Source organism: Haemorhous mexicanus, chromosome 5 (genome assembly GCF_027477595.1).
Source record: "Haemorhous mexicanus isolate bHaeMex1 chromosome 5, bHaeMex1.pri, whole genome shotgun sequence".
NCBI lineage: Eukaryota > Metazoa > Chordata > Aves > Passeriformes > Fringillidae > Haemorhous > Haemorhous mexicanus.
In genome coordinates, this window is record NC_082345.1 from 36,692,987 (window position 1) to 36,706,095 (window position 13,109).

Below are 13,109 nucleotides of genomic sequence, written 5' to 3' on the forward strand. Positions count from 1 at the left end.
TGACTCCTTTTCAATTTATCTCACATTTATGATTTTGTCTTAATTAAAAGATGTTATATATTTTATGCAGTATAATGTCCCTGAGGTCTTTTCACATGAACCTTGTTAGATATCAGAGTAAATCCTATTACTTGCAGAAATATGAAGATCTGTGTTCAAGTATTGTTATGTTTCATCAGGACAATGTCTGGGTGTCGTGTATTGCAGAGTGTTTGCATTACGTGTGTTAGAAATCCTAAGCTGTCTTTGCTTGTTTGCTTCATGGGGGGCAGCCTTGTCTTCATGAAGAAAATTGAATGCCACTGAATGACACACTTTGAGTCAAGACAGCTTTAACATCCTACACAAGTTCTATTTAAAGATTATTAATGTTTTTAATAAAGTTCATTGGGCTCTATGCAATGAATTGATGACACTGCTGATAGAGAGCTAGAATTTCCCTGGTACGAGAGAATAGGTATGAAGTAGATTTGCAGGACAGTAACATAATTTCACTCACTTTTTCTGCCTTCCTTTTGTTTCCATGTACTTCTCCTGTCCAAGGGATTATTGAAGCATTCAGAAGTCCCCATACTATGAGACAGTTGTGGTCTGGGGTTTTTAGGCTGATCTGGGCAGTTGGTTGTACCTGGCTCACGGAGGAGTGGTGCTGAGGCAGATGGCCCGGTGTTAACAGTGTCCTCAGCAAGTCATTCTGGGCAGGATTAAATATCAGAAGTCAGTTCTAGGGAGGCAACTCTGCTTCTCCAACACACAGCTTCACAACATGACTTGACATTATGTGACTTTTCTGTCTTTGACAAAAATGTGAAAACAGCCCACTTTATGTGGCGCTCCCTAAAACACACAAAGTATTTCTCAATTTTGGGTTGATGCTAAGCGGTTGATGTTCATGAAATTTCCAGACTTTACAAAACCAGGCTCAGAGTAATTATATATTTTAAATTGCATATTCCAATCACTCCCATAATATCTCTAGAAAGAGGATTTTGTTCTTTAGCAGTAATAATGTTATCTTTAAAAATATGGCTTTAATTTGGAATTCATGCCAGTGGTAGTAAGTGGTTTAAACCCCTATCTGCAAAATAATGTCATTTCTAGTGATGCCTAATTAATGTCAATTTTTCCTTATCAACTTGTTTTCATATGCTGCCAAAAACCTAAGCAAGCATGGAAATAATTGCATTTTAATCCCCTTCCTCCTCGCCAATGCAACACGGACACTTTGTAACATGTAGTACTCTTCTGGCAAAGTCTGAGGAGGGGAGAATCCCCAGTTCCCCTGCAAAGAACCTTCTAAATCAGACTGTTTGTATAATGCTTTTCATGATCCCCCAAACCCTGTATTTGTAATGAAGGGAAGAGGGAGTGATCAGCTCTAGAGTATTTGTCCCTTCTTCCTCCTGTGATCAATTGTATGCTTTTGCAAGGAAAATTGAACTGCAGTTACTTATATTTTGCTTGGGGTTCTTCTGTTTTTAGGAAGCCAGGGACTATCCCATAAGGACAGCTGTAGACAATGTCCTGTCCATTCTAAAATATTGTTTTCTATTCCAGAACAGGCAAGTCACTGGATTCATTTTTCAGGTGATTTGCACAATTTGTCAAAATAATGCATATTTTTTCCTACATGATACTTTTAACTTTATGAAAGAGTGGATTTTTTTTTTTCTATAGTGCTTGTTCATATGACCAAAAAAACCCCACGCCATTCATTAGAGTTTTCACTGACTGCCAACTAAAGAATGTATCTCTTAGTCAAAAAATAGAAATTTTGATTTTAGTTGTGGCTTATAAAGGTTCAGGTTTGAAGGCCTGAAGGTTCAGGTTTCACAGGTCTCCTAGTTTGTATTAAGAAGTAGTCAAAGACTAATATTCCAAAATTAAATTATAATTTCCATTAACTTTAATATTGCAGTGCTGTTTATAAGAATCATCTGAGGAAGAAATTGAAAGTTTTTAAGCATTAAATTCTTTATAAGGCAAGAAAATATTATAAAAAACCTTTTACTATCCTTCAGCATCAATGAGGGAGGCACAACCCTTATGAGGGCTACAATTCATGTGCGTGTCTGAGTACAGGATTTTTATCTTTATGCTAAAAATATTTTCAATTCAGAGCAATTTCCTTCTACATGCAAAGAACATTTGGATTACATTTATCAAATGAAAGGCTTTGGCTATAGCACACACACACACACACACACACACACACATATATATATATATGTGTGTGTGTATGTGTGTGTATATATATATATATATGAGTGTGTGTATATATATATACACACACAGACATATTTATGGCATCTAATTTCTGGCCTGTCCCCATTTTCTTGAGCTTAAATCAGTAACCACAACTCTATTTTCCTTTAGCTCTGTGAGCCAGACTGCCTCTGGGTCACTGAAGTGCTTTCCCACTCTGGGAGAATGTATTGGTTTGAGAATCACTGGAATGACTGTAAGCCTCCACACCAAGCCTCAGGCTGGTACTGATGTTGGTACAGAAGACTCCCTAGAAATATGTGCTTTGTAGTTCCAGTATAAAGGAGCTGGTTTTTTCATGGAAGTGAGACCTTAAGGTACCAATGCCTCTTCTTCAGGCATCTCAGTTCCTGAAGCCATGCAGAGGTTTAACACCAATCCAAGAGGCCAAGACTTCTTTCCCACCTCCTTGCAGTCCAGGTACTGCTGCTTTCCTGCTTGGAGCAGGAGAGCAAGACAAGCAAGGAAGGCCAGTGACCCTCAAAGCCACGATCTCCTTTTCTACATAACATGTTAACCAGCCCTGCTCTTCCAGTTTGGATAACTGAAGAGAATAGCTCAGATAAAAGAAACTCTGGGATCAGGCTCCTCCGGGGATGGGCTCCCAGCTGCAGAAGGGGCTGCTCCCCGGGCTTGGGCTGGATGTAGGGAAGGAGCACATTGTACAGGGTTTTGTGCAGGCCATGCTCTGCCGTGGGACACCAAAAGTGGCCAGGGGAGGCAGGGGCATTCCTGAATGCTTGTGTCTCCCTAAGGATGGCCGTGCCAGCTCTCAGACCCTGTAGCAGCAGTAGTCCTGCAGCCCTGTTGTAGCATCTGAGGGAGGTACAGCACTGCTGTAGCACCTGTAGAACCAACCCTGAGGGAAGGCTGCAACCTGAACACCTCATTCACAGGTAGCTGGGATGTAGCCAAGTCCAGCCATGCCCTAATTCTACTCTCCTAAGAAGGTAAGTGAATACCTTTCATAGGTATTCACTACTTACCTCCCTGGGAATATGGCATTCCTGCATCCCCACCAGCTGCTGAAGGTAACAGGGTGTTCGTGCACCCATAGAGCAACTTCTTGTTTTACTGAGGGCTATGCTTTCACAGAAATCAAGGGCAGCTCCACAGTGGTTTGGGATATCTGAGTGACAAAGGAAAGGTCTGCTGCAAAGGCTGTGTGGGACGAGAAGCTGTATCAATTTCAGTAATGCTGTCAGGTATTTGTAATGTTGCATATTACTGCAGCACAGACTCAGAAAATAAAGCAGCTTGCTTCCTATAAATATTCAGAGCCAGGGATTTAAACCTGTATGCAAAATCTATTATTTGAGTTCCATTTTCTGCTAAAGCCAAATTCTCTCAGTGTGGCCCCTTGGCAATGCAAAAATCCCCAGATGACTACTCCTTACAAGTAAGATCACTCCATTGCTTTTCTCTGCTGTGATTTTATAGTACATATATTTGAAAGGCTGCTGAGGCGGTGATGAATTGTCAAGGGATAACTGAACCACAGAGACTGTAGTAATAGAGGACAGAAAAAAATTGAAGCCATAATTCTAAGATTTTTTGTTATTTGGGAATGTAAGCAAATTTTAATACTACATTAGCATAGTCTTGTCTAATTTGTTTTTCACTACAGCTTGTTGCAGACAGCATTCTTTTGTATTTTGCTCAGTGGGAGGCAGCTGAAAACATGTTGATAAATACCAGAAAAAAAAGACATTTGAAGGACTGCTTTTTCTACACCATCAAAATAGTGGAAAAATTTGGTGAAATAGCTGAATGTTTTTAATATAAAGCATTTTCCTGGTAGTCTAACTGACTAGTTTATACATAACTATACCAAGTATTTAATACAGCCATATTAAAAGTATCAATTAAGCTTTGAGAATGATCTTTTACATATACACCAGTTTTAGTCCAGAAAAACTGCAGATACAGGAGCTGGATTGATATTTGATCAACTCAAAAGAGAGACATCTATGTATATATACATAAAGTTGAGAAATCAATTCTATAATTATAAAAATTTACATCAGTAAACCATATAGAATTCTTTTATATATAATCAATAATTAAAATTATCCAAAGATGGACCTACCAAAGATACAATAAACTCTTAAATAGCCAGAGATGGCACATTTAAGGCACAGAATAGCTATACTGCACAGACCCTAGTGCTGTGCATAGCTGGTACAGCTGGCTCAGTGTTTCAAACACAACCATCTCTCAGACCCAGCTCCATTGCATCCATGCATAGTTCATGTCTAGAAGTTGCCAGATCTGGGCCTTACTGAGTCATTACCAGAGCAGAGCTAAGTTAGTCACAGGAGTCCCTCAGTTTTCTCTTCACCAGTGTCTGTTTTGACACCCCTTTATTATAGGGTATACCAATTTTTTTATTGCTTTGGCTAAAGAAGAGACAGAAACCTTGCTTTTTGTATGTTAGATGTTTCAAAGGATGTCAGAAAAATCGAATAATTGGGAATAGGTTGAGAGTACATTCAACAAGAGAAAGAGCTGTATTGTTAACTGGTGTGTTTTGTGCTTTTTCTATGCCTGTCATTGTGCTTCACTGTTATTACCCTTCACAAAAAGGCTGAGTTGCATCTCTTTGTCCCAGCACATAACTCCACATATTTACCACTTCTTGATCCATTTTTAGACATGAACTTCTGGAAGAGGCTCGGAGGAAAGGTTTGCCTTTTGCACAGTGGGATGGACCAACGGTGGTTGCCTGGCTGGAGGTAAGTGTTGGCCAAAACTTGAAAATGTGAGTCACGTTTGTAGACTGCTTCTGTGCGCTTGTCCTTACGAATCTTAAATGAGATTGTTACAGCCTCTTCCTCTCCCCCTGTGCCATCAGCACTACGTGGGCTTTGATACTGGATGGTGTAAGTTACAGACTAGAGCTGAAAAAAGTAAGACAGATTTACACAGCAGGATGAGGACCAGAAATGTGTTTGTTTGAATACTAAAGTTTTTAAATCTTTGAATTACTCAGCCTCTAAATGTCTCGGAACTCCACAGATGTTTTATGTAGAATGATGTGCTAATTTTAAATGAACGCGAGGAATTTGTAGCTTTCTGCATTTTAAAAACATAATGGGAAAGAAAGAGTTCCCCTCACCATCATCACCTGCAGTGTAGGAGATCCAGGTTGAAATCTCTCTGATTTGACAGGCAGTGCCTTCATTTCTGAACTCCAATGTACGGAGAGCTGTCCTTTATTTGGAGGACCTAAACAAATGGGTTTTGGAAATCAAGAAGAAAAAATATTCAGCAGAGCTGTCATCAATTTTGACAAAGTAATCAATGAGTATTTTAACTGAAGGAGCTACTAAAAAAAAGCATACACAGATGCTAAGGGAAGAAGAAAGCAGAAAGTAAGAGTGTTCTTATACAACTCCACAGTCACTTTTACATGGCAAGGCTGTAACACTTCAGTGCAAATACAAACTCTTTGTTGGCTCAAAGAACAAGTCTATTCCTTACTATACCAAGCATCTCTACCTATTGACAACTTTTCTTCTGCCTGCTCTAGCTATCATCCATTGATCATCAGTTAGACCTTGTAAAGTTTTCCCCTTCAAAAGAAAAAAGAGATCCCTCTCCAAACCTTTAACAGAAATATGCTAGTGAACAAATGAAAGATGAGAAATGAAAGCAGCTAATGTCCCCAGAATTTCTGCTTCACATTGGAATTGCTGAAGGTACCCAATGAAAAATACAAAATGAAAACTGCAGAAAGTCAATACAAGCATTTGTATATGATCTTGGAAAATAGGATTATATCCTCATTCCCAAAAAAATCTCTGTTAATAGGGAACAATCCTTAATTTGATCACTACTTTTCTTTTACCAGATTTATATCAGTCAGAAATATTTAGTATTACAGTAAAGGCTGATTTGCTGGAGACATGAACATACAAAGTCTGTAATTTCTGCATACCAATACCCTAGTCTTCCAAGGAGATCTGCACTTTCAAGCAGTTTTTGACAAGTTAAGCCCTACTTTTTTTCCCCTTGATTCTTTTCAGAAAAATAGGATATGCTTCCCACTGCCTAAGAGAAGGGCTGTAAAGAGAAAGCAGGATCTGTGAAGTTCTTGGGGAATATGAGAGTAGCACAGGAGAGCTCAGCAGGAAGTTTATGTCACAGTAGTCAGTGCAGACTGAATACTGATGACAAAAATATATGAGGCTAGGAGTAGTGTGTTTTTTCAGTGAGCATCAGTGCATTTCATACTCTCCTAGAGAAAAATATGTGTCACTTCAGCTAAAGTAAATATTAAAGGAGAAAAAGACTCACAATTTGGAAGTATATTGTGAATTTTTCTAACTTTATAGGGTTTTTCAGCATTAGCATTTATTCTTGATGTTTGTATGAAGCACAGACATAGTTGAGAAATATTTTAAGAATTTTGTGTTTTCTTAATTCTGGAAAAGTATATTGCTTTCGATATCTGAGATCTCTGCCTAGAATGATTTCTGTGTTCTCTTTTTAGAGACTGTTCATCTAACATAATTTTCTGCTAGACAGCTATTTTGTTAAAGAATTTACTTGTTTTGTTAGAGAAATAATTTACCTAATGAGAAGCAAAGTTTAATCTATTTCTGCAGGGTGAATAATTCCCAGTGTTTATGCTTTTCTGCTTTCCAAGTGCATGCTTGAAAAAAGTTGATGAGGTGATGAAATACATTTTAAAGCTATGGTTTTTTATGGCCATTTAAGTGCAGCTGGGTGTTATCTACATAGGTTTTGGGTTTTGTTTTTTGGGTTTTTTTTTCTTTCATGAAACTTTGTATTTTTTAACAGTTTTTTGGAATCAGATCTTGTTTTTAGGTTCAGACTAGCATTGGATGGCTGGTAGTGTCTAATCCTGTCAGTAGGAAAGATTTACTCAAACAATGCAGTCATTTCTCAACCTCTGTGATGCTTCAGGACTCAAAGCCTGACAGAGCCTTCTGCAACTTGACAGTCAAATCTGTTTTCCCTGTGACATAAAAGTGATCTAACAGCTGTCTTTTATGGAAATATTTCCCAGATAAAGAATAAACCTCTTAGGAACCACACACTTCTTCCACCTACTGTGTCAAATGAAATGAAAATCCTTTCAATTCATCACTGCTTTCCAGATTTTTTGTTGAATTTCCTAATTTCCTAATTTCCTTGACCTTGTGTCCTCTTTTAGTAAGCCTTTATTAAGAGAAAAAACAAAAAGACAACCAATGGAATCAGCTAATTCTGATGCCTATTTGAGATGCACCGAGAAAGGTGCACTTGTTTTCCATTATGTTATCTCTAAAATCTCAGTGATTATGGCATTCACTGCTTATGCTCTTCTCACAGGCTTTGCTAAGCCTAATATACTTCACACCATGATTAAAAACCTCACATGTATGATATGAAATTACCTCCCTTAGGAAAAAATAGCTGTAGATACTGACAGTCATTTTAATGAGGCAGCCTAAAATGTGAAAGCTGAGAAAAACAAGAATAATTCACACTCAGTAGGTCCTCTTACAAGGAAAGAACAAATGATGAAGAAAGGGGCTGTTCCTGGCCTAGGCTAGTAAGACTAACATAAGTGGAGTAAAATCATATAAATATTTATCTTGTAAATCCATAGGTGATGGAGCTGTGCTCACATTTTCCTGCACCTTCTAACCAGTAATCCTAGCTAGGATGTGACACCATACCAGACTGTTCCCAAATTTACTGTAAAGTCTGCCCCTGATAGGTTGATTATTTGAACTGGGCTTGGTTAATTTCTACTCAAAAGGTAAAAGCTGAGAAGTGTAAGATTGTGCCCCTTGAGTTCACCATGTTAAAAAAGAGAAAGCCATTTTAGTGCAACAGTGAAAAAATTACTTCATTCCTCTTAGATGATTTTCTGTACATAAGATAGGCAGTAACACTGAATTGTGCCAGTACTTGGTCATTAAAATCTGGGAAAGGAGTAGCCCATTCCCTCCTGGGAATGGAGGCAGCTCTAAAAATAATTGAAAGCATGCCTTGCTTTAAAGTTCTGATTATAGTAAAGGCAAAAAGAATTACCAGGAAATCATGGCAATTTCAAAGGTTCTGAAACAATTTTGTTTTATTAAAGACTATGACATTCATACTTATTTGTGTGTGTTACCATGCTTTTTCAGATTGATTGGTGTCTTGACAAATTAATTATTAATTAATTAATTAATTGGTTATTAGTGGTAATGACACCAAGTCTGACAGTTTAAGAAGCTTTTGGACAACGCTCTTGGCACATGATGTGACCCTTGAGCCTGTTCTGTGCAGAGCCAAGAGTGGGACTTGATTGTGCCAGTGGGTGCCTTCCAGCTCAGGGTATTCTATGACTGTAATTTCATTTGAGAGATGAAGCAGTGCTTTGGATGAAATGTCCTTTCTCTTGGCAGCTCTGGCTAGGGATGCCAGCCTGGTATGTCGCTGCCTGCCGTGCCAACGTGAAGAGTGGAGCTATCATGTCTGCTTTGTCCGACACTGAGATTCAAAGAGAAATTGGAATCAGCAATCCTCTCCATCGCCTAAAACTCCGATTAGCAATCCAGGAGATGGTATCATTGACAAGTCCATCAGCACCTCCAACATCCAGAACAGTGAGTCCTGTTCAGCTAACTTTTTCTTCCCACTTCACCCTACAGGAGTCTGCAGAAAAACTTTTGTAGTACCAGAGTGGCTCTATGATAACACACACTTCACAATCAGTGAAAACTGTCTAATAAAGACTCAGAACGACCTGTTCATCACTTCCTTGATTGTTGATTGCAGATGTTTTTCTTTTATCAGATATTCTTATTTTTTTTAAGTCATTGTTTTGATTATCCTTGATGTTATCCAAATTGGTATCGAGCATCTTATTTGTAATTTTGCCTTTATTTTTGCCTTTCTCTTCCTTCAAATCATCTATACCAGCCTAATCAGATTGTGTTTCTCTTTTTTGTTTGTTTGTTCTCTTCCTTTATTTCTTTTTTTGTGGTGGAGGGGAGGCAGGTGTTGGAGATGTTACATAGGAACACAGCTCTTTTGAGTCTTTTTCCCATTCCCCCTTTTCGCACCCTTTCAAGTGTTATCTTAGACAAATCAGCTGGCTTTAGATTCTTCATGCTTTTAATAGAAGCAGTGATTAGAAGTGTGAGGGGGTAGTCTGGAAAGTGGAAGTGAAGACTGTGCATTCAGTGAGGAAGGAAGAGAAAGTGGTGGCAGAAAGGAGGGAAGCAAGTGAAGATACACAGAGATACAAAACTGAAAGAGGAATATATCAGAAAGAGCAGGGAAATAGATCAGGGGATGGATGTGCTATATATAAAAAGCAGGAAAAAATAAGCTAAACTGATGAGGACAGAAAGAAACAAGATAACAAAAGGGAAGTTTTTAATGCTGACAAATGCCGATGGTAATGGAGATGCAAGAAGCAATGGAGACTAATAAAAAAGAGCCTTGATCAGATGGCAAACATGGCATAGAAGTGAAGGACAAAGACTACTTCTCAAGTGGTGTAACTCAGATTTCTACTAGAAAAGCAATAATGATGATTATGTTATTAATATTTATATTTTGTAATATGTTGTCTTCATTGGATTTGTGGAGAATTTTTTGGTGGAAATCAGAATTCAGATACCTTTGTGAGCTACATAAGCAACAGAGCAACAGCACTAATATTGCTATTGACTGCCCTTTTATCTTCATGTTGCTCATGCTCTTTAAATATTGTAGTTCACTGTCTGATACTTTCTTCCCTGAAAACAGTTTTGTGTGTCATTGCCATAGTAATATTATGATTTGTAGTGTATTTTACCAAAGTAAAGTAGTAAAGACTCAATATGGTGCTTGAATTACTACACAAAATTAATTTTGATTTTAAAGGCATAAGAGGATATTTCAAAGGATAAAAGCATTTATACTTATGAAGTGAGAAAATATTATGTTCAAGTTGAAAACATTGGGGATACTTTTGCCTTGTTTTTTTCATTCTGCCTGAGTAGCCATGTGCACACAAAGCTGCCCTGCCCTGGAACGTGCATTTCTGAGTCTCCAGTCTTTCTGCTTCCCCTCTTTCTCAGGAAAGGAGTTAATTTATCTCAGGTCTCCAGAAGACATAGCACACATCCATGCTCCCTCTGTGACTCTCCTTATTGTCCTAGTAATCATTTGATGAAAAACAATAGGATGAGGACAAATAGCTTTATAATTTAATTATCTTGACATTTTGATTTACAGAAATATGGTAGAAGTATTCATTATTTAGATTACAATATGAGCATGTGACTTGTGCAGAATATTTAGGCTGGAAAATCTTTGGGAGCTGAAGCTTACCTGCGCACAGAGCTGTGACATAAAGGTTGCGTTTGCCAGTTGTTAATGAGATGCAGATTTAATTATTATTCTTTCCTTTGTGGCAGTGCTCTGCCTGATTTCATCCTTCAGTTCTAGTTGTAATACTCCATCACATCTGCTCAGAAGCCGCTAATGAAAGATACAAACCAAGTTGTCTAAAGTTGTCTCTAGTTGCAGCTCGGTAGCGGCAAGAACGTGCTTGTGCTGATGGTGATGCGCTGTTAACTTACAGTGGTGCTGCCTTTCTTCTTTACCACTGCTTACCTAATGTGGATCCCACCTGCCCTCCTGCGGGCCTTGTCTGTAGCCCTCAGGCAATGTCTGGGTGACCCATGAAGAAATGGAAAATCTTGCTGCTCCAGCTAAAACGGTTAGTCCTTCCACTTCCACTTCAAATGGTTTCAGTGCTCAAAAGAGGATAGGCCTGTTCCTGCTTTAACACAGGTGCCATATCTTCTGTAGGATGCATCCCAAAGCATGCCATTAGAAAGTTGCAGGGAGTAATGAAATTGAATTCAAAGAACCGTTACGTAATCTTTCAGCAAAAGAACTTACAAATGGTATTGCCATCACGAAAATTGTGTGACCCTAAAACCAGTATTGGACTTTTAGAGTATATAATAGTTTCAGTGCCACTGTCAAACCTCATTTAATGAAATGAAATTGTCACGGTTACAGGCGCAACATTTCCCCTGTAATCTTCTCCCTCTTCTTCTAAATGGTGTTTTGTATTTGCTGACATAGAAAGAAAAAAGGCTTGTGAATGGGGCATTTAACAACTTCATTTTTTCATTAATGCTGAGTCTTTCTTGTCCATGCTTGGATATTAATGATCTTTGATTTCAGGTGCATGGCGAGTGTAATTTATTTATTGATTTTTGTCAAATCTCTCCCTTAACACTAAAGTAAGACCTTTTTTTTTTAATGTTATTTTAGGTTTTAGTTGTTAACATTATATCATAACTCCGTAAATGTGCTTATGAAACATGGTGAAATGTTCCATTGAGATCTCTGAAAAAAACAATCTTCAGTTTGGCAAACTTTATATTCAGCCCAATCCATAAATGGTGGGAGAGGTTCTGGAGCAAAATTTTGATGCAATAAGGAATTATTTCTTCAAAGTTTTTTGCTTCTTATAGTATTTAAAGTTTTCTCATCAGCAGTAAGGAAGCCAATTCTCATAATTTTTTTTTTTTTTTAACTGAGCTCATTCCAGTTTTATTATTGCTGGTAAAGATAAATGCAAATGTAACAGCCCTGAACTGACAAGAAGTAGAGTTGATCCTGTTTAACTGACAAGCCAGAAAAATATAATTTTTCCATTAAAAATGTTATGTAAGAAGCTCCTTTACAATACATTCTCAAGAAGACTTCTTTTTATTCTTAATGTTTCAAAATCAAACGAGAAACAAAAAACTACATAACTAATGCCCAAATTTTTAGGTAAATGCTTGTGTTTTAATTGTGAAGCTGTGAAGAGTGTTTAAGTAATGCTGTAAAATTTCACCAAGATATAATGATTTTTAATCTTGAAAACTCAGCTACATTTTATGGTTTTGGTCTTATAATTTTCCAGGTAGTTTAGCCCAGGACATTTCCACTGGCCAGAGTTATTTTATTTGTGCACTTTATGTGTATGTTTATATTTTCATTGACATGCATATGAAAATCACATCTTTTTATAATGAATTTTTATTGTCTTTTTACCTGCTTTACTAATTGCTTCCTGCTGATAATACAGAAAGAGTCTGAAGAAGGCAGTTGGGCTCAGGTATGATCTTTCACGTGACTTTTTTAAACTGAAATTTGATAGTAATGTAATTGGGTCCATCAATATGCATAGTAGAATATTTATTGTGACAGTATCTCAAAGACTGAACTATGATTTACATATTTTAGAGTTCTTCTCAAAGAATATATTCTCTGGAGAGTTTTTTAAGGTAAAGCAGAAATAGGTACATATGTCATGAATATTTTTCACAAAAGAAGTTACTACATTCCAGGAACATATTGTATCTCCCATCTAAAAACGTGTTAAGAATTTTAGAGAGTAAGCATTTTCCTCATTTTTCAGAATAGGACAGTTAAATGTGCCATGAATTTGAGAACTAACTTTTCTAAAATTACACCAAAAGTTTTTTTAGAATAATTGTATAAGTCACACCCAAGTTATCAGTCTACAAATACTATTGTATAATTTATTTAGAACTGCCAATTAGCTACATTTTTAAACTTTTTATCTCTAATATATGCACACTTACACAATCTTGCTATCTTTACTCATGACATTCCTTTTCTTTTCAAAATCTCACAAGAATGAGATGTAAGGGGAGTATATTTTCCCTTGTATGTAATATATCCATCTGGCTTTAATTGTGTTATTCATTTGTTTATGACATTAAAAACAAAACTAAAGAGATAGTTAGGCTTGAAAATGATCCTGACCATGATCCTGTTGAGGAAGTGTAAATCTTGCAATTTATTAATTCTCAGTTCTG

At 37.2% G+C, this 13,109-nt stretch overlaps 1 protein-coding gene across 1 annotated transcript in view; it reads left to right on the top strand.

Moving 5' to 3' along the window:
- PPFIA2 (PTPRF interacting protein alpha 2) overlaps positions 1–13,109 on the top strand; it is a 104,307-nt gene that overhangs the window by 79,377 nt on the left and 11,821 nt on the right. Inside the window, exons 18-21 of the mRNA XM_059846854.1 lie at positions 4,919–5,000; positions 8,673–8,873; positions 10,919–10,981; positions 12,353–12,382. Of these exons, the coding sequence (XP_059702837.1) occupies positions 4,919–5,000; positions 8,673–8,873; positions 10,919–10,981; positions 12,353–12,382 (376 nt within the window). The remainder of the gene's footprint in view (positions 1–4,918; positions 5,001–8,672; positions 8,874–10,918; positions 10,982–12,352; positions 12,383–13,109) is intronic.